Source organism: Marmota marmota, unplaced genomic scaffold (genome assembly GCF_001458135.2).
Source record: "Marmota marmota marmota unplaced genomic scaffold, marMar, whole genome shotgun sequence".
In the NCBI taxonomy this organism is placed as follows: domain Eukaryota; kingdom Metazoa; phylum Chordata; class Mammalia; order Rodentia; family Sciuridae; genus Marmota; species Marmota marmota.
This window is the reverse complement of record NW_026000153.1, coordinates 19,979,562-20,001,886: the sequence shown is the minus strand read 5'-3', so window position 1 is coordinate 20,001,886 and position 22,325 is coordinate 19,979,562. Positions and strand designations below refer to the sequence as shown.

General features: G+C 40.9%; 1 protein-coding gene across 6 annotated transcripts in view; it reads right to left on the bottom strand.

Moving 5' to 3' along the window:
* Ogdh (oxoglutarate dehydrogenase) overlaps positions 1–22,325 on the bottom strand; it is an 84,109-nt gene that overhangs the window by 23,152 nt on the left and 38,632 nt on the right. For 4 of the 6 annotated variants that reach the window (XM_048786545.1, XM_048786542.1, XM_048786543.1 and 1 more), the window contains exons 5-11: positions 21,588–21,632; positions 13,056–13,171; positions 8,750–8,904; positions 8,364–8,510; positions 7,781–7,871; positions 7,232–7,411; positions 2,219–2,347 (exon numbers count right to left, since the gene is read on the bottom strand). In XM_048786545.1, the coding sequence (XP_048642502.1) occupies positions 2,219–2,347; positions 7,232–7,411; positions 7,781–7,871; positions 8,364–8,510; positions 8,750–8,904; positions 13,056–13,171; positions 21,588–21,632 (863 nt within the window). The remainder of the gene's footprint in view (positions 1–2,218; positions 2,348–7,231; positions 7,412–7,780; positions 7,872–8,363; positions 8,511–8,749; positions 8,905–13,055; positions 13,172–21,587; positions 21,633–22,325) is intronic. The other 2 variants (XM_015490276.2, XM_015490277.2) reach the window with 1 other exon arrangement.

Sequence of the window (22,325 nt, the reverse complement as noted above, 5' to 3'; positions counted from 1 at the left end):
TTTTTTTTTTTTTTTTTTTTTTTTAAAGAGAGAGTGGGAGAGAGAGAGAGAGAGAGAGAGAGAGAGAGAGAGAGAAAGAGAGAAATTTTTAATATTTATTTTTTAGTTCTCGGCGGACACAACATCTTTGTTTGTACGTGGTGCTGAGGATCGAACCCGGGCCGCAAGCACGCCAGGCGAGCGCGCTACCGCTTGAGCCACATTCCCAGCCCCCATCTGTATTATCTTTTATTTTTTCTTCTTTGACTACTACTTTTTTATTTTAGTACTGGGGATTGAACCTAGGGGCACTCTACCACAAGCTATATTCCCAGCCCTTTTTGTTATTTTTTATTTTGAGACAAGGTCTTGCTAAATTGTCCAGGCTACCTTGAACCTGCAATCTTCTGTCTTAGCCGAATGGGTCACTGGAATAATAGGCATGCACCACCACTCTTGGCTTTCTTTTATTGTTTTTTTTTTTCCAGATTAAAGACCATTCTCCTTATTAAACATTCTCCTGTTAAGATTTCAATCTCTACCTATTCTATTCTTGTTTATTTCTTTAAAATACAGAGTTCAATACATATACAAACTATGAAAATCCACATGCTAAATAGAATTTGAGCCTAGAATAGTAAGGCATGCTTGTAATCCCAGTGATCTGGGAGGCTGAAGCAGAAGGATTGCAAGTTTGAGGCCAGCCTAGGCAACTTAAGAGAGCACAACCCTGTCTTAAAATAAAATTTAAAAAATGATAGGGGATGTAGCCCAGTGATAGAGAGCTCCTAGGTTCAATCTCCGGTACTACCAAATAAATAAATAAATTTTATAAAAGGATGGATCCGGACTCAAGCCTATATAAGAATTAACTGGAAATAGTTCAAACACCTAAACCTAAGAGTTAAAACTATAAAACTTTTAGAAGAAAATAGGGCAAAAACTTCACAACATTAGATATGACAACGATTTCTTATATATTATATTAAAGACAGACAACAAAAGAAATAACCAACTGGATTTCATGACAAAAATTTTGTGCAACAAAAGGCACTAACAGGGTAAAAAGTTCACAGAATAGGAGGTCTGTAAATTGTATACCTGATAAAGGATTAATATCTATAAAATAGGAGCTGAGGCTGGGGCTCAGTGGTAGAGCACTTGCCTAGCCTGTGTGAGGCACTGGGTTCGATTCTCAGAACCACATATAAATAAATGAATAAAATAAAGGCACATGCATCTAAAAATTTTTAAAAGTCATACAACTCAAAGACAAAAAAATAACCAGATTAAAATAAAACACTTTATGAGAATATGAATAACTGGAACCCTTGTGCACTGTTGGTAGGAATGTGAAGTGAAATAGCCACAGGGGAAAATAGTATAGTATTCCTCAAAAAGTTAAAAATGGGCCTAGGGCTGGGAATATAGCTCAGCTAGTAGAATGCTTGCCTTGCATGCACAAGGCCCTGGCTTCAATCCCCAGTATCACCAAAAAAAAAAAAAAAAAAAAAAAAAGAAGAAGAAGAGCCTATTATATGATGTAGCAATCCCACCTCTGATTGTATAACCAAAAGAACTGAACGCAGGGTATTGAAGATATGTTTGTATATCTATGTTCATAGTAGCATCATTTTCAATACTAAAACATGGAAGCAACCTAAATATCCACTGATGAATGACTCCATAAGCAAAATGAGGTATATTTATGCAAGAGTATCATTCAGCCTTGGGGGCTGGAGCTGTGGCTCAGCGTTAGAGTGCTTGCCTGGCACGTGCGAGGCACTGGGTTCGATCCTCAGCACCATATAAAAAATTTAAAAAATAAAGATATTGTGTCCAACTACAACTAAAAAATATATATTAAAAAAAATTCAGCCTTGAAAAGGAAGGAAATTGTGACACATGCTACAATATGAACGGATCTTGAAAACATCATAGTTAGTGAAATAAGACATCATATACTATGGTAAATAAGAATGGATAATAAGCTGTTATAGGACCCCAGTTCCTTAAACAAAGAGAAAAACAGCTGCCTGAGTGTCTATGGGTCTAAAAAGGAAACATTTTAGAAGAATAATGCCATCTTAAACAAAATCTCTCTAATTAAAAATAAAAAGTAGTTTTCTGTGTTGTCCAAATTTGTAGCAACAGACATATCTTTATAATTAGAAATAGTGAATATTCTAAACAACCAAGAGAACCCTCAGGAGAGACTGATTAGATCCTTGGTAGGTACCTGGTTGTTGACGACCACATGCACGGTGCCATGGGTGGTGTAGGATGGCAGATCGCTGAGGTGGAAGGTCTCGTACACAATGCCTTGGCCAGCAAAGGCAGCATCCCCATGCAGGAGGATGGACATTACCTGCAAAGCAGACTCCAAATGTAACACATCTTGACCACAAAACTCACAAGGTAAGTGGAGGAAATCAGTCATAATTTGCTTTTCAAAAATAATGTTTTGAGATATTTTAAAACTTAGAAAGTGGCAGGAGAGTACAAAGGACTCCAGTCCCTTACTCACCCACCTTCCTAACACTTTGGTACATTTGATACTCATCTACAGAGCCCTCAATCTTGTCATTACCTATTCTGAACATGGGAAGAGCCACAGAGCCAGTCAACTCTCAGCATCCCCTCAGAACATTCTCCTACACACCACTAGACCCTCCCATTCCCAAGAGCAATGCTGGCCACACCCACTTACTTCAGACCCCATGGAGGATGGGCTTACACTTCTCCCTCATATACTTGGTTGTAACACCTCTTTGGCTGCTGAAGCAGCACCTGTATTAGATGGGTTAACCCTGGTCACCTAATCAAGTCACTACCTGCCATTTCCCCTTAACTCACCAACTTCTTGGCAGTGAGTACAATGGTAGTATTTTATAAGGAGCAAACAGTATACAAAACATGTCCTCCTCATACCTCACACCCCCATCCCAGCTTCAGCAGCACTGACTGGTCTACCTAAGCCAGTTCCTTGGGTGGCTAAATGATGCGACCGCTGATTTCTGTTACTCCTACATATACTGGCATTCTATGCAAGAAACAGCTTACCCTTCTCCCTCATATACTTATCTGTATTAATACATATTTATGTCTCCTATTTTGACAGGTTGTATGTAATAGATCAAAACCATTAGTTATTCAGATGATTGGGTTTTTCCAGCTGGCTCCAGTGTGCTCTGGGTAGCCTGTCTTCAGGGTACCTCCTTGCTTTCTGGAACAATTGTACTGCAGCCTCATACTATGCTATCCCTGTCCAATCCTGATTATTCCCGCAGAATATGAGATTTAGGACCAATACTTGTATGTTTTCACTAGGCCCTGTGAGCACAGAGCTAGAAAACACGGGGTATGTATGCATGTGTGCACACACACACAGGTTATTCCTGTATCTGTATGTATATATAAAACAAAATGAGTTCATACTAATACCTCCAAATTCCAACACATTTTTCTAAGCTGCCTCCTTCCATGCTTATCAACACCTCCAGCAGCCAGGCACTTCACTCCCACTGACTATAGCAAATGTGCTCAGTATCCTTGAGAACCCCTGCTTCTTGGATATACATGCTGTGCCTTTCCCAAATCTTTATATTAGTGAGGGTTCTTCAGAAAATGAGCCAGTGGAGCTGGAGGCAGGTGGAAAGATTGCCTGACTTGAAGGAACTGGGCAAGCATATTCAAATTCTACAAGGAAGGGCAGGCTGAAGACCCATGTGAAGATACAATTGGAGGCTGCCAACTAGAGGCAGAATTCCTGCTTTGGAACTTCAGTCTTTCTTCACAGACTATGAGCTGAGCAGATGAGGCCCACCCACATTGTGGAGAATCATCTGCTTTACTCAAAGTCTGCTGATTTAAATGTGAATCTTGGGCTGGGGATGTAGCTCAGTGGTATAGTGCTTGCCTAGCATGCTTGAGGCATTGAGTTCAGCCCCTAGCATTGTGGTGGTGGGGGGAAAGTGATGAGTGTCTGGCCAATAGGTGACACAGGACACTGCCCCCTCACACCCTCTCATGCTGTGTCTCTGCCTATGGGCCTATGGACCTATGCCTCTAGAGTTTCCATCACTACCCTGGTCATCAGCACTCTGCCAAGTTCTCCTTGCCAGGAAGGGAAGGTCCATTATTTGATTACCAGGGAAAAAAATCTAGAAATTTTTTAAGCAAAATGGCATATGTTCTGTTTTGGTGGAGGTAGTGGATGGTCACAAGATAGTTGGACAATGCACATAGTGTCCGATTTGCTCAAGGTGCCCTTGAGAGTATATAGCTTTGTCACAATGTCCAGATTGTTCTTGTTGAAAGTAAAAGCAGCTGGTATTAAATTTCACTTGCTCCTGATTCCCAAGAGTGCTGTTTCCTCCTGCAGATATTTTTCTGTATAAACTACATCTCTGCTGACGAGGGTACCTGAGGTCAGTCTCCTTCACGTGATGTTCTACCATGCAGCAGCAACCAACCAGAATCACCCTGTACACAGGTGAGGACTCTCCTTGGGTCTAGAGGCCTGGCACACTTCCTGATTCTCCTTTTGCATAGATCACACCATTGCACTAAAGACATGCTTCCATGGACACACATCCCAAAGTTCACATTAGTACTGGGAGTCAAATCAGGTGAGTTTCACAATAGTGCACAAGGTTATGGAACAATCTAGGCCCCATTTACATGAAGTATGTAATTTTTCACAACACTGAGGGTTATATAATACACACACTAGTTTCCTGAGTTGTGAATTGAACAGAAATTGAATTATTAGAAGCAGGGAGAATAGGCAGGAGGATGAGACTTCTGTTGATGCTACTGAGGACATGCAAGGGTTTGGGACAAGGTGGACACAACTCAGAAGAAAAGCTGGGGCCAACTACATTGAGGTCAGACAAAACATGCATATAGACAGTACCACATCCTAAAACACAGGCATTGATAGCTCAGACTTGGATACATGTAGGTGTGCAACCGAATGGGGGCTAGCTATCCTCCTTGTTCTGACATCACAAAAGGACCAATTACTGTGACCACAGGTAGCAATTTTAAATATCAGTTGTCACTTTTTCTGTTATTTGATTCCTTTTCAAGATATCTCTAGCACACAAAGCTTTTTGCAAACTTGTCCCATTACTCAGCATGCTAGCAAGGTCATGGAAATGACACTGGTCACCCCAACGCTGGTCTGCCATGATAATTTCTCCTGGGACCAGCCCCTACCAGACATCCCAGTGTTGTAAAGTGGATGTGGGGGCTGCATGTCTCTCAACAGAGCTGAGGCCTCTCTGTCTTCATGTTCCTGTGGCTTCAACCAGACCATGAGTAACCTTGAGCCTGAAGCCATAGAATAATCTCTGGGTTCCTGTGACAGCAAATATCATCAATGAGTAATTGCTTCTAGCTCTCAAAATCACCTCAGCCTGCTCTACCTCCATTCTCTAAGCTTCCAAGCTTAACATTAATAGATTTACAGTATTTTAAATTGCAGAACCCTAGGAAACTAATCCTTGGTTTCACTCTATCAAAAGGCCTGTCCTCCCTCCTAGGCACCTTAACTGACCTGCTGCTCTGGTCCAATCTACCCTCCACCTCTGTTTGCACTTCTCATTTCAACAGAACGTTCTTCCCTTCCCTCCTACTTAAATTCTGCCATTGCTTCAACTAAACAGGACAAACACCTGTTCTATCAATAAGGAATCTGACTGCCTTTTATTCCTTACCCAACTAGAGTCCACTGCTATCACTCATCTTCTTAAGTTCTTTACAGTTATTCTGCAGTTTTGTTTTACATTGCATTTTTTTATCTTCCAGCATTAATTTCTTATATATATTTGATTAAAAAAGCAATATTAAAATTATGAACACTTTTTAAAATATAGAAAGGTATATATGAGAAAGTAAAAACCCCATTATCCTACTACCCAAGAGCAAGTAGATTCATGTATGTGTGTTTCCGTGTGTGTACAGGTAGGTACATGCTCACATTGCATTCTTCTATTAGCTTCTTTTTTTTTTAAATTTTAATATTTATTTTTTAGTTATTGGCGGACACAACATCTTTGTTTGTACGTGGTGCTGAGGATCGAACCCAGGCCGCACGCATGCCAGGTGAGCGCGCTACCGCTTGAGCCACATCCCCAGCCCTTCTATTAGCTTCTTGATACATATTCTTTTTCTAAAAATACAAGAGAGCCTTGAGAGCACGTTGGTGGTACTACTTCACATATCCACAAGAAAGCACATAGTAGATATTACAAATATTTGATTTTTCTGATTATTTGATATTTTGGTTGGGATCTTAATGTTTCCCAAAAGCTCATGTGTTGAAGGCTTGGTTCCCAGCTGAAGGTACTATGGGGAAATAGTGGAAACTTCAGGAGTGGTAGGTACCTAGTTAGAAGAAGCAGGTCAGTACAGGAGTGCCCTTGAAGGGTATGCTGGGATCCTGGACCCTTCATTTTTTCCTAGCTGCCATGATGTGACAGCTTTCCTTTGCCATGTGCTTCCCACCATGCTGTCTACCTTGTGTGGTGATGGATTGAACTCACGAGCCAAAATAAACTTTTCTTCTTTACGAATTGTATATCTCAGGTATTTCTGTCACAGCAACAGAGAGTTGTCTAACACACTTGGTTTTCAGATCATCATTTAAATAATAAGAACTATACAATTTGTTACAAATAAGAATTTTATCCTGAGTTTAAATAAGGGCAAACAGTTGCCTATGGAGGGATTCAACAAGAGCAGGCTGGCCAGCCAACATTCAGTATTCACTGTCACCCGTAGGAAATGCCAAGGCAGGACCCCACCTGTCCTTAGAGCTATATCCACCTCCAATGTTGTATGGAGCACTCTCTGATATCTGTCAGTCCTACACTTTCTCCTTTAGGTTCACCCACACATTTTCTTTTCAAAGACTTTTCTTTTCAGTGAAAATGCCTTTTTCCATCAATGGTAACTAACACTGACTCCTCTAGACATGGCGAAGACATAAGCCAACTTCTTGTCTAGTTCTGATAGTTATAACTTGGGAGAAAGTATGTCTATAGTAGAACTGCTTTATTTACTACTGTTACTCTTTTTTAAAAAATTGGTTTATAGTATTTTAAAATTCCAGAAACTTGTGTTTCTTGGAGTCGGGGCATGTGTGAGACATGTCCAGGTCTCTAGCTACAGTGGTGAGCGGAGCTGTGTGTATAATGTTGGGCTCAAGGGACATGCCTCTTAGGTCTTGGGGGGAGGGGCTCACCTTTTTCCCTTCAGTGTCTCCACAGTAGAACTGCTCAGCTTTGGTCTTGCCCATGACCACAGGGTCAGCAGCCTCCAGATGGGAAGGGTTTGCCACCAGGGACAGGGTGATATTTCGGTCAGTCACCCGATTGATCCTGCGGTGATACATGCCCAGGTGATACTTCATGTCTCCGGAACCCTGACAATGCAAACAATAAATAAGTCTGATGCCTGGAGATGGTCACTTGTCATGATAGCCCTTCAGATGGATTTCTACAACCTGGACCCTACTATGGGAGAATGAGGCAGCCTTTTCCCAAGATTATCCCACCCAGGGCACAAGGAGAGGGCCCCCCAATCAGAGGGGATGTTCTCAGCCTCAGGAAGAGGAATGTGGGGCTGCCCAGGGCTGGGGTGGGGTGGCAGCATTGCCTTCTAATGAGGAAGGCAAACTGCAAATGATTCCAAAGAGCTATGATTCCACTAAGCCTGAGAAACCACTGGAGCTAGGAGATCCCATGTGGACTCAGGATACCATGCTGGATGTGTTGTCATGTGGGACTCTCACCTCATCCGCTGCCTCCAGCTTTGAATCGAACTGACAAAAAATCTGTTCCAACTCCTTCCTGATGACATTTGCAAGCACGTTCAGCCGTCCCCTGGCACACAGGGCAATGTAAGTAGATCCTTAGGACACAGCTACTCCACCCCCTCTTTTCACCCAGCATCAGGCACTTCCTTGGTTTGCAGCCCAAAAATAGTTGTGATCCAGAGCCAATATGGGAACTAAGCCCCTGGCCTCTAGGCATGCAAGGTCACTCTACATGGGCAGCAGAAAGTATATAAATGCCTCTGGCCTCTGGCCACATTCCCCTCTATCTTTTTCTTCAAGCTAGACCCTTCCAAGGGCACTGGGGTTTAACTTTTATAAAATTCAACACAAAGCCAAACATCAGTCTGAACCACATGTGGCCTTGGCTGTGAGAGTGACTTTCTAGTTACACTGACACAGGGGTGCAAGAACCCTACAGACCAAGACACTCTCATGTATCCCATGCATCCTCAGCTCACTGACAAGCACTTGAGGAAGCAGCTGCTCACTTAGGGTCCCCACTTCTGTGCCTCCAACATACCACAGAGCCCAGAGGTACCTGTGTGGCATTCCCATTATTACATAGTCCACTCCATTCTCACTCGACTTGTCGATGATGGTCTTGAGGGCGGGGATCAACACTTCACAGCCTTCTAGACCAAAGCGCTTCTCTGAAGACCACTTTCGGTGCAAGAATTCCTCAAACCTGGACAGGGAACCAAGCACCTTGAAGAGCAATGTCCCCAGGGTCAGTCCCAAAGTCACATTTTCCTAAATAATCAGAAAGTCCTTCAGAAGCCAATTATACCTGCCTGGATTTCCTTTCATGTACATGCAGCTGTGGCTACCACCCCCACATCTGCCCACCCTGGTAGAAAGGCCCACAAAGGCCACACCCCACAGATGGGCCATAGATACCCTGAGAGCTTATGCTCTATACCATACCTCGTGGACCGCACAAGCCTGGCCAGCAGGGTCCGTTTCTCCTCATTGGTGAACTGCATGATTCCAGGGGTCTCAAACTTCTGCCTGATCCACTGGCATTGCTCTAAGTCATTAATGAACATGAATTCCACTCCAATGTGCTGGCAGTAGGCCATCTGTCCCCCCACCACAAACAAGGGATACAGTCATTAATGAACATGAACTGTATACCACTGTGCTGAATAGGTCATTTGCGTACACTCCTATGCCCCAGAAAAGGCATGTTTAACTAAGCACATAGCTGGATGATGAGTACCAATTGCCCACTCACCCAGAAAGCTGGGGAGGAGCTGGTGTGATCAAGAAGGCAAAGGTAGAGTGGGTGCAGTTATTGAGCAGCAAAGCAAACAGGCCCTAATATGGCCAGAGAGACTTCCCTCCTGGATGTCTTCACAATAGCCATTATGGCCCCAGCACTGAGAGTCCCAGCTTTTGGGTCAGTGGCTCACAGCTGTGACCCTATTTGGTTTTCATTTAAAAAAAAAAAAAAAAAAAAACTGGCTGACACAGGCAGTTAAAAGACTTGCTGGATATGGCGTCAGGTGCATGTTCTCTTCAGGGTGGAGGTCAAAAACAGACTGCCTGGTGGGGTGCAGGGATGCGTGTCTATAATCCCAGTGACTTGGGAAGCTAAGGCAAAAGGATCACAAGTTTGAGGCCAGCCTCAACAACTTACCGAGGCTACGCAACTTACCTAAGCAACTTGGCAGACCCTATCATGAGATAAAAAATAAAAAGAGCTGGGGGTACAGCTCAGTGGTAAAGCACCTGAGTGTTCAATTCCCAGTAACATTAACAAATGAAATAGAAAAAAACCCAGACGGCCTTAACTCACAAGTAAGGCCACCCACAATATTCTAGTCATTACTCAAAGTGAAAAGAAGGAAAATCATACCTAGAAATCAAAAGAAAATGATGCTGGGAAAATCCCTGGTTATTTAAGGTGTTTGTTTTGGTACTGGAAATTGAACCCAGGGCTTTATGCATGATAAGTAAGTGCCCTGCCTCTAAGCTACACCCCCCAGCTCTTTTTACTTTTGAGACAGGTTCTCACTATTGCCTAGGCTGACCTGGAACTTGGAATCCTCCTGCCCAATTCTCATGAATAGCTGGGATTACAGGTGTGTACCACAGTGGATGGCTTTTAAGGGACTTTGATTAATCCCAAGCCATACCTTCTAATGACATCTAAGATGATAAAATTGGAAACTTCTAATTAAATGAGATGCTATCCCTAATCTCAGAACTGACATCAATCCACTGTCCCATCTCACCTTTGCAGACATGAGGGGACCCAGCAGAAGAAAGTGTGCCTTTGTAGAAACAATTCCAGAGAGGCTATTAATGCCAACTGTCACAAAGGCATAGGCATGCTTTCTTCTGCTGGGGTCCATGTGAACAGCACACCTAGCAAGTAGCTCCCTGTCCACTTCCTCATCCTGAGTGGCCAGCTGGTAAGGAGTGCTACGGAGGGAGAACTCTTACCTTTGTCACTACTGTACCCACCTTCACATAAAATACAGAATTATGGGTCAGGGTTGTGGCTCAGTGGTAGATCGCTCACCTAGCACAGGCGGGGTGCTAGGTTCGATCCTCAGCACCACATTAAAAAAAATAATAAAGGTATTGTGTCCAACTACAATTAAAAAACAAAATACTAAAAAAAAAAACACAGAATCATATTTAGGGCATTGCTCAAGCCCCTACTTTCTTTCTTTCAACAGGCATGATTTCCATTACTGAACAATTAAAAGCTCAGAGGAAACTGCTGTTTAAAATCTCTAGCTGAGTGCAGTGGCAAACACCTGTAATCCCAGCTATTCGGGAAGCTCATGCAGGAGGATTACAAGTTGAAGGCTAACCTTAGCAACTTTGCAAGTCCCTATCTCAAAATAAAAAAAGAAAAAGGACAGGGGTATAGCTCAGTGGTAGTCATGGCTGGGGTTCAATTCCCAGTGCTGTGCAAAGGAAAAACAAAACAAAACAAAAAAACACACACCTCTAGAAATTGGTTTCTCTTTGATGTTATCAGCACCACTTTTCTTAACTTAGAAAAGATTCTAGCCAGTGGATCATGTGTTTTTCAATGTCTTTGGCTTAATACTCTGGAGTCAAGGGTGGCGAGTGCTGGGTGCTAATTCTTACTTTTACTCTCCAGTTAGACAAATCTAGGAAGCCAAGAAGTAGCACTTCCTCTAATTTTTTTCAAAAGTTGCAAGATGACCAAAGATTATATCACAACCTAACACACACACACACACACACACACACGCGCGCGTGCGCACTCTCATATCAATGTAAATGAAGCATCACCATCAGGCAAGGTGGTGAGGGGTTTATGCACGTGTCCATATTCTATGCTGAGTGTACTCTGGGGACAATATTTGCTGTGGACTGGACCTTCTGGAGTTCAGGTTGAAATGTCCCAGACAGGAAAAAGCTTAACACCAGAGTTCTGTTCATCAGCTGTGCAGAAAGGAAGGCATCCTTTGAACATGCTGTTTGATCTCTACTCCTTCATACTATGGAATCAGAACTACTCAGGACTCAGGATACAGTGGAAGTTGACTATAGGGGATTTTACAACCTCCCATCCCTGATTACGCTCTTGGGAAAGAAGGTGTTGAGGGGCCTTGGAAGGAAATGGAGACACTATGGCTTGTTCTGGGATATAGCTTTCCAACCACAGAGCATACCTAAGGAGCAGATGCTGAGCTTCTTATTCAGACTCCTGAGAAGAGAAGGGAACTCTTGGTGTAGATGGTTATCATCTGACTGCTGTCCTGAGAGGACCAGATCAACAGGAACAACAACAGGGAATAGGGTGGGACATGTGTGCATCCAAGGTACTAGGGGGCAGGGTCACTTGGAGGATGACTGGTGTATGGGGCACTATCTGTGGGGACTAGGTGACAGGAGAACTTCCAGATCAGCAATAATGTGAACTACACACTGCTTAATAAACAACCTAAAAACCTTAGTAATTTAAGCTTTCCTGGTAGAAACAAATGGAATTAATTTTTCTACTTTATTTGACCCAATATATTAAACATATTATCTTTTTAACACTGAAAAAACTATTCAGATATTTTGCACCTTCCAAGTACTCAATAGTTATTAGTGGCTTGTGACTCCCAAGCTGAACAGGACAGGACCAGAGTGTAAGGTCAGTGCAGTGATGGTAGTACCAGTCAATGGGAGGACTCAAAGTCAGTTCACCTCAGCTGAGCCTTACACTTTCCCTCCACTGACCACTCTTTCTGGATGACTACTCCCTCCTGATGCTGGCACTGAAGTATGGTTTCTACCCCTTCCTCTCCCACAAGCTGAGAAGTGAATGAAGCAGCTCTAAGCTACTTGTACAGTTGTAAAAGGCTTGTCACAAACTACAGAAAGTGCCTCATCTGACATTCAGATCTTTTCTAGCCAGTGTGGAACCACTGATTAGAATTTTAAATCAAGCCTCACTAGCTAGAGTCTGGGTTAATATCTGGAGTGGAAGAATTCTGGCAGAGGGGACCCTGGCTGATTCTACAGAAGCCCCTCAGGGAGTGGGCTGGCAAGTGTGACTCAAACTGGAGTGTTAAGGACATCAGGTGCCATCAATGGGTTCACAACTATAAACACCAGGGGCAGCACTAAGTAACAGTTATGGCTAACACTAGGCATGGGGGCCTCTCATACAATCCATTCTCCCCTCTGAAATGGGCACAGCAGTCACCCTTTTACAGATGAAAGTGGCAACCACTAGCCAAGGTGGGAAGAATAGGACACAGGCAGCCTGATGCCAGAGCCAGACTCTTAGCTGCTATCTATAATGTGCATGTAAAGGTGTCCCCTGAGGAGGCAGAACACCAAGAAAGTCCAGAAAGAAGCGGGGTGGGGGACCAGAGAAATAGAGGGAGTGAGCAGAAAATGAATAGTCATCAACAACTCTCCTGAGACCAGTGATTATGGGAAGTGATCTCTGCTCCAAACCTGTTTCTTGGGTGGACAGGACTCTCTAGGAAGTACTGCATGTCTGAAATAAACTCCTACTGGAATTTGTAAATACAGGGCTTCTTTTTTTTCCTCTATGGCTAATCAAAACAAACAAACAAAACCACTGGGTTTCTATCTATGAAATAGTAAAAAATAGTTGCCTTTTACCTCACAGTTTTTAAAAATATGGAACCAGGGAAAGGGAAACTAGTCTTGAGGGCACCCAACCAATGCAGGCTCTTAGCAAGTCTGCTATATTCTCCTAAAAACTGTATGGCGTTCTTACCTCCAGTCGACGGATGATTTCCCGCAGAGGAAGTGCTGACTCCTGTCCACCGATGAAAGTAGTAGTGGGTAAGTGGAAGACCTTGTCGAGGTCAGACTCATCCAGGCCATAGAACCCTGCAGATGATGAGGGACAAGGCACAGCCATGCAGGGACCACAGTTTACATAGAAAGGGGAAGGGATGCCCCAGGGGAGCAAAAAGAGAAAAAAAAAAAATCTAAAAAAACCCCCCTGATATACATGAAAGTAAGTTATATTTTACAGCCAGAAACAGAAACTTTAGCAGTAAGTGGGAGCTGAAGACTACTACTGGGTGTCACAGGTAAACCAGAATAAAGCTCCTATTATTCATGTATTAGTCCAATTATTTATAATTAGTGTACCAATTATTTATAATTCGAGATAAATTTATTTCAAAGTCCCCAAAATAAAAACCAGTTTTGAGAGTGGGAACAGAGAGCCATGAGAAGGCATTGAGAAAGTCAATCAAAAAGCAGAATTAAGAAGGGAATTAAAGTAGGAAATGAGGAATTGATAGAGAACAGCACATCATATATGAGTTACATAACAATAATATGTGTGTATGGTGAGAGAAAGAGCTGGGGGACTAAGAAATGGGGGAGAAACAGTCACCCAGGGGCCGAGCAGCCTATGGAAGAACTGCCAGTCATAGCCACACAGGGCATCAGAAAAGGGGTAAATAGCCCCCACCGGACTTAAATATGGGCCTCTTCCTGGAATTCCCAAACTGAAGTCCTAAAGATGCTCTGCAGAATGTGTTCATAAACACAGGCGTACCCTTTCTCTCCCAGTCCAAAACACTCTGCAAAACTCACTAATGTTCACTGGAGTACTCTCTATAGGGAAGATGCCTCCTCATCCAAAAGCATCTTTTTCTGATAGAGAGCAACAATAAAAGGGCTCTATTTTTGGCATTCCATGCTTGTTTCATCATTATTGAAAGAGACTGTAAAATGGTACCAAAGGTTCTTTTTCCAATTTGACATCTACTCTGAAATAATCTATTGACTAGAAAAGGGCAAGAACACACTATAAGAGTTACAAGCACTTGCATACCTCACACCAGCACTTTATGAGGCTCTGGAAATGAAAATTGAACCTGAAAACAAGGAATCTGCAGAGACTCCAACTACTAAATGGATGAGATGAAATATTCTGTTTCTTGGCCAAATTAAGTGTAAATAAGAGCTGCTGTGAAATAAACATCCACAACTATGGACATGAATCTTTGGGATCAAGTCCAGGTCACCACACATGTTGGGCATATGCTCTACCACTGAGTTACATAACCCAGCCTTTTTTTAAAATTTTGAGACAAGGCCTTGCTAAGTTGCCCAGGCTGCCTAAAAACTTGCAATCCTCCTGCTTAGGCCTCCTGAATAGCTGGGAATACAGATGGACACCACCAAGCCCAGCTTTAGGGTAGGTGTTAAGTCCTAAAAGCAAGCTCTTTTTTGAGTGTTCCCCCCCCCCTTTATTAAAACAAAAGCCAATCTACTTTTTTTAACCTGGAGAATAGTGATGGTAGAAATGGCTTAGTTAAGTTTATCCACCTGCTTCCTCCTGTTAACTCTACCAACAATAAGGACATAACAATCACTGTGCCTGAGTGAAACAAACACCTCTCACCACTTATAGCCCAGCTTGCAAATAATAGTCTCATGGTATTTATGGAGGAAAAACAAAATTATCTTTGAGAAACTTCTAGCTGATGAAAAAACTCAGGCCAGGGAATAGAGTATCAAAGCAGTGTTTTCTGTTTTGCTTTCCTGGGATTGGAACCCAGGGCCTTACTCATGCTAGGCAAGCACTCTATTACTGAGCTACATCCCAATCCCTTTTTGTTTTATTTTGAAATAGGGTCTTGAAAAGTTCCTGAGGCTGACCTCGAACTTGCATCCAGCCTTCCTCAGTCTCCAGTAATCCCCTAGTTGGGATTACAGACATGCCCCATTGCACCCAGCTAAACTAGTGCATAGTTTGTTTAGAAAATAACTGGATTGCAAAATTAACTAGTCAAGTACATGCCCCTGGGTGAGAACTGAATATTTATTGCACTCTCACAATATAAAGAAATGGTAAAGGGGACTCAGCAAATGACAATCTTCTACTTTTAACACTCTGAATTCACAGTTTCTGGGCTGTGTAATGAGCTTCAGAATCACTGGCTCCATTTCTAGTGCTTCAGCCATTTGAGAAATCAAACCTACAAATGGCTGCTTTGGGAAGGTGGAGGTGACATATTTTTCCCTATCCCCCCCTTAAGTATAATTCAAAACCCTGGACATTACATGCAAAACAAACTTAATCCCCTGAAAGGTAGAAAAGGGCAAAACAGCTAGGGAAGTCCCTGGGTTTCCTTCTGCTCCAATATCCCAGATTTGAAGCAGAAGAACCAGCATCTCAGAAATTCTCAGACGTACAAATAACCAACACCCAAAAAAGTTGCTCTCTATCCAAAAGGCCAGGAGTGGGACAGCCTAGCAATACAAAAACCTTTTAGACAATTACATTCTTCATCAGCCAAAACCCCTCAGAAAACACTATGGTCCTACTGCTACACTCACGAGGCTCTTATGAGACCAACCTCCAACCTTTACCTGGGGGTTTAAAAAATGGTCCACGAGGTAGTCCACATTTCCTCCCTGGGAGATAATGCAGCAGCTCCAAGCTTACCTACAGGAACAAGATAGTGCCTCCTTTCTCTCCCAGCAGAACAATATCCAGAGGAGGTCTGCTACTAACAGAAGATTTATATATAAGATTCTAATGCTTATAATTCCTGAAATATTCTAGTTTCAACTTTAAAAAAATCACAAGAGGAATCAGGAATATCTCGGATTGAATGAGAAATGATAACCTACAGACACATCATGATGATGAAGATATTAGAATTACCTAAGATTTTAATGGAGCCATCATAAAATGATTTCTATGAGCACTTTCAAACATAACAGTGACAAAAAGATACTGAGTCACAAAACAAAGTCTTAGGAAAAATTTCAGCTTTGTAAAAAACAACTCACTAGAGAAGTTCAACAGAAGAATCAAGGGTTAGAGAACAGTGAATGTGAAGTCAGAGGAATAGAAACTAATGAATACAAAGAAAACAAAAAGTGAACAGAGCCTCAAAGAAATGTGACACACTAATAAAAAAACTGCATACACACATGGATCAAATTCTAGAAGAGAAAGAAAGGGTGGCTAAAAAGGTACATGGAAACTTGCTAGAACAGCAAGCTTAAATCCATGGATTTAAGAAGCTGAGTGAATTCATAGGATAATCCCCCCAAAATGCATGCCAAAACACAACATAGTTAAAATATCTGAAAATTAAAAACAAAGAAAAACTCTTGATAGCTCCCATCATAAATAAAGTGACACCTTAACTATAAGAAAAAGCCAATTTGAATGACAGAAAACCTTGGAACATAAAAGGAAGTGGCATCCTTTCCCCCCTTTTTTGGGTAGTACACGAGATTGAACCCAGTGCCTTTGTACATGCTAAGTACATCTTCTACCACTGAGCTATACAACCTGCCCCAAAACATGTTATTTTTAAAGCGACAGTCTTACCGATAGCATGTGATTGGGTCATATAGTTTTTAAATCTACTCTTCTAATAAATATTAATTAGTATATATTTAGACTATCTATCTATCTATTTATTTACTTATTTTGGTGGTAGTGCTGGGGATTGAACCCAGGGCTTTGTGCATATGAGGCAAGCACTCTATGACTGCTATATCCCCAGCCCTGCTATTTTATTTTTGTTTTCTGTTCCATTTTTCATTTCTATGTGTTTCTCCCCTAACTTCCTGAGGCCCAAACATCTTTTTCATTTTCATTTATCTACAGTGTTTCTTTTTTCACATACTAGAGGTTGAATCCAGTGCCTTATAGATGCTAAGCAAATGCTCTATCATTGAGTTATACCACCAACCTCAACATTTTATTTATTTTTAAACACAGACTCCACACATTTTATTTATTTATTTTTCTACATGGTGCCAGAATTGAACCCAGTGCCTCAGACATACTAGGCTAGGCAAGCACTCTACCACTGAGCCACAACCCCAGCCCAGCAACACATTATTTTTAAAAAATATTTTTTAGTTGTAGTTGAACACAATAGATACTTTTATTTATTTATTTTTATGTGTTGCTGAGGTCCTTGCATGTGCTAGGTGAGCGCTCTACCACTAAGCCACAACCCCAGCCCCTCAGCACGTTATTTTTAAAGTGATTATCTTAAAATAGTGACCGACTGTCTTATTTACGGTTGGATCATATATTTTTAAAATCTACTCACATATATTTGCCTTCTAATTAATGCATTTAGATGATTTATATTTAATATAGTTGATACTATGTTGGGACTTAAGTATGCCATTTTATTTTTAATTCTTTGTTCCATTTTTCATTTCTCTGCTTTTCCCCCTGCCTTCATGTAGGTGGGTTAAACATTTATTTGTTTTTTGGTTTTGGTACCAGGGATTGAACTCAGGAGTGCTTTACCTCTAAATCACATTCCCAGCACTTTTGATTTTGAGACCGCTTCCCTAAGTTGATGAAGCTGGTTTTGATGTGGAATCCTCCTGCCTTAGACCCCTGAGCTGCTGTGATTACAGGCATGAGTGAATTAAATGTTTTTTTAATAATTCCTTTTTTATTTATGTATGGTGGGCTTTTTTCTTTTGTTTTCTTTGTAGTACTAGGGATTAAATCCAGAGACTTGCACATTCTAGGAAAGTACTCTACCACTGAGCTACATCTTCAGCTCTTTTTATTTTATTTTGAGACAGGGTCTCTCTAAATTGCCCAGGTTGGCCTTGAACTTGCAATCCTCCTGTCTCAGTCTCCAGAGCACTTTGGATCACAGGTGTGTGCCATCACACAAGACTAGTAGCACACTTTTCAATAGCTGAAAGAAAATATCCAAAAATATACTGCAGGAATGAAGAAGAAATCAAGAAATTCTTAGACGAAGGAAAATTAGGTCTGCCCTAAAAGAATGGTCAAAGGAAATTACTTAGAAAGAAAACAACAAATTGAATTGTAGAAAGGATTAAATATACATACACACAAAAAAAAAGAAAAAGAAAAGAAAGAAAAAAAAATGTGGGTAAATACAAAGATGGCTCCTTTTCTTATTGGGAGTGCTGAATTATGTCTGGTGGTTGAAGCAAATGTACAACAGTCTGGTGTGACCTAAAAGCATGCATAAGAAATATTTAAGGAAATATTATATTACAAATTGTGAAGGATAAAAAACTGTAGAACTATAAGAGGAGGTAAGGTTTCTACATAATCTGAGCTGGTAAAATTAACATCAGTAGTTAGTGATAAGTTTTGTCTATGTAATGTAATACCCACGTCAACTAGAAAAGCTACAGAGATTTTTAAAAAACACTATCTGTAAATAAGTAGAAATAAAATTTTAAAAATACAGATATAAAAAGCCATAGGAAGACAGGGAATAAAAGCAAAAAATGAAAACCAACAAAAATAAAATAAAGAATAAACTATTAAACAACTAAAGAAAATAAAGAATAGGGTTGGGGATGTGGCTCAAGTGGTAGCACGCTCGCCTGGCATGCATGAGGCACTGGGTTCGATCCTCAGCACCACATAAAAATAAAATAAAGATATTGTGTCTACCTGAAAAAAAAAAAAAAACTAAAAAATAAATACATAAAAAAGAAAGAAAAAAAAGAATAAAACTGTATCAAATATGATACAGTATGAAAATAAAAGGGTGGACAAAATATACTATGTAAACCTTAATGAAATGAAAGAACAACAATTAATGTCTGATAAAAATTACCAGAGACACAGAAGACATCACATTATGAAAAAAGATCAATCTAACAAGAAGACACAGCAATCCCAAATGTGTATATATCAATTAAGAGAGCTATAAAATATGTGAACCAAAAACTAATAGGACTGAAAGGAGAAACAGACAAACCCACGTTTATAGTTGAAGACTTCAATACCTCTCTCAACCAATGTTTAAAAAACCTATACAGAAAGGCAGCAAGGACATAGATGAACTCAATAACTATCAACCAACAAGTTTTAACTGACAACTGGGTGGGGGAGCACAACCCAGCTACTCAGGAGGCTAAGGCAGGAGGATGGCAAGTTTGAGACCAGCTTGGGCAACTTGGCAAGACCCTGTCTCAAAATTAAATAAAAAATGCTGGTGATCTAGCTCAGTGGCAGAATACTTACTTAGCATGCCTGAGGCCCTGTGTTTAATACCCAGTACTGCTGCCCACTTCCACCCCACCGCAAAAAAATACTTAAAACAAACCTGACATTTATTTGTTTATGCTGGGAATCAAACCCAGGGTGTCATGCACAATAGGCAAGTGCTATATCATTGAGCTATACCCCCAACTAACAATAACATTCAAGTTGCCATGGAATATATGACAAAAATTTTATACTGGATCAAACAAACAAATGTGGTAGAACTGAAATCATACAGGGTACATTCTCCAACCATAATGAAATCAAACTAGAAATTTAATAACAGATGACAAAAAAAATCCCCAAACACTTAGATACTAAAGAACACACTTCTAAATAACCCAAGGGTCAAATAAGAAGTACCAAGGGATACAAACTAGAAACAAACAAAGAGCATAAATCAATGAAATTGAAGAACAAAGCAACACAGAAGCACAAAATGATACCAAGTACAAGTTCTCTGAAAATAACAAATTCCTTACAAGACTGACAGAAAAAGATACAATTCACTAATATAAGGAATGAAAGAGGATGTGACCCCAGACTCCCAAGATATCAACAGCCCTATGACTAAAAATGAAATATAATTCATAAATAAAAAGCTCCCAAAAAAGTAATCTCTAAGTCCAGATGGTTTTGCTGGAAAATTCATATATTCAAAGAAATAACACCAATTCTATACAATATCTTCCAGGAAACAAGGAACACTTCTCAACTTCTCCTAAATGGATCAGTAAGTTTAACACAATTCCTATCAAAATGTGGGCAAGTTTTTAAGCAGACACTTATTCTAAAATTTACATAGAAAGGGAACAGCCCTAGGCTAGCCAAAACAACTTTGAAAATGGAAAATAAAATTCAGCAGCTATGATAATTGAGACAGTGTGATACCATGGAAGGATAGATACAAGAGTAAGAGAAAATAGAAAACCCAGAAATAGATCCATATGAGTCCTACTGATTTCTGACAAAGACACAAAAATAACTTGATGAAAAATATTTGGTATCTAGGGCTAAGAGACTTGACAACAAAAGCACCATACCTAAGAGGAAAACTGACAACCTGGATGTCAAAGTTAAACATTTTTGCTCTGCAAAAGACTCTATTAGCCAAAGAGTGGAAACAATCTAGAGGTCTTTCTGTGGGTGAAGAGTTAAAAGTTAACCGCATTACATTCATACAATGGAATTCCACTCAGCAGCAAAAAGGAACAAACCATGATACACATCAATCTGAGGTTATCGTTAGAAAAGTACACTGACTGAAAAATGCCAATCCCAAAAGATTACATACCGTGTTTCCATTTGTATGGCATCTGAAAATGATGGAATTACGGAAATGGAGAACACAATAGTGGTTGCTACTGGTTAAGCATGGTGTGTAGGGTGGAAAGGAAGGGATCTGCGGTGTCCTGCCGCAATGTGTGCTGCAGTTTTACAAACTAGCACCACTGAGTGCACCAAACTGGCTAAAGCACATAAGATCATTCTTTTATTTCTTAGAACTGCACATGAATCTATAATTATCTCAAAATAAAAAGCTGAATTAAAAAATAGCATCTCACAGATATATGTCTAAGACAGAAGAAAAAGAGAACATCTTAAGGGAAGCCAAGAGTGGAAGGAAGAAACTGGACACAGGTTGGGGGGAGGGTAGGTGGGAGGAGATGACAGCAGGCAAATGGCCCCAGCACTTCAACTCTGGATTCCTCAAGGGTGTTCTGCCCAGAACCAAGGAGGTCATATGAAAAGGGTTCCTAGAAAGTTTTTATTAATACTTTTCTTGTCCTTCAAACATGGAACATTTTGGAAATCTTGTCTAAAATGCCCAGAAAACAGAATCTGGAAGAATCCAGGGTCAGCCAAAGCCACAATACACAATGTGGAGGATGGGAAAAGCCACCATGCAGAGCTGATATAGCCTCAGGTTCCCAGCTGGCTGCAGCAGGAGCTAAAGGTGAACTATGCTGAAGATGGAAGCTTACAGTGAAGCAATGAAGAAATGCAAATCTAGATGAAGGATGCTCTTCAAAACACAAATTGAACAGAAATAAATGACACCAGATACATAGCTCCACTTATTGGTTAATAACTAAATAAAGGGGGGATAAAAGGTATTTCCAAACAATAAACTTTAAAATGCTAATAGAAGTTGTGTCAACTTTCCCCAAATGACATGCTAGGAAAAGTTGCACATCCTATTCAAATGAAGTCCTGAACTCCAGAAAGGTGAAAGGCTCATTATTTTCATACCTCCTACTGTTAGCATTCGAAGTCGTTCCTTGAAAACTGCAAGATCTGAGATGCAGAATGGGGTAGCATGGGTGAGCGCAGAAGGAAAAAGACAGGTGAAAGTTAGTTTAAAACCCAAACACCAAACCCTATACCATTATCACAGTTAACAGGTAGCACAGACACAGCCACATGGACACACACACTGAAGGAGACAAGGGTGGGTTATGTAGTCAGGGGATCAAACATTGAAAGTTGTTTTGGTAAACGTGGGACTCATTCATAGAACAGCTGGAACAAGGTGAATTAGAAGGGGCAGCCCCTCCACTGACACTGGGAAGCCATCAGGCAGCGTCGTTTGATCTCCTCTCCTAGCCTGCAGAAGGTGCGAACACAGTGCTTTTCTGGGAAGTTACATACACTCCTGTTCTAGGCAACTGTGGGATGAAAAACGGAGGAAAAGAAAATGAAAAAGACTGATTTGTAGGGTAGCCATTTATCAGAACAGAATTCAGATAGCTGTCTAGACTCGAAACTTTAAGATTCTGAAAGATTCTAAAGAACAAAGAGTCCTTGGTCTTGCCTCACAAGATGGCAAAACTGGAATAGAGAAATTGGTAGTTGAGAATATCCTAAGAGTCCCAGATATACACAACTGGGCATAGCTGCACATTTTCTTTCTACCTGTGAGCTTTTCAGCACATTTCTACCCTTTCTATACCATTAGTGAAAATCAAGATATTTATCTAGATACATAAA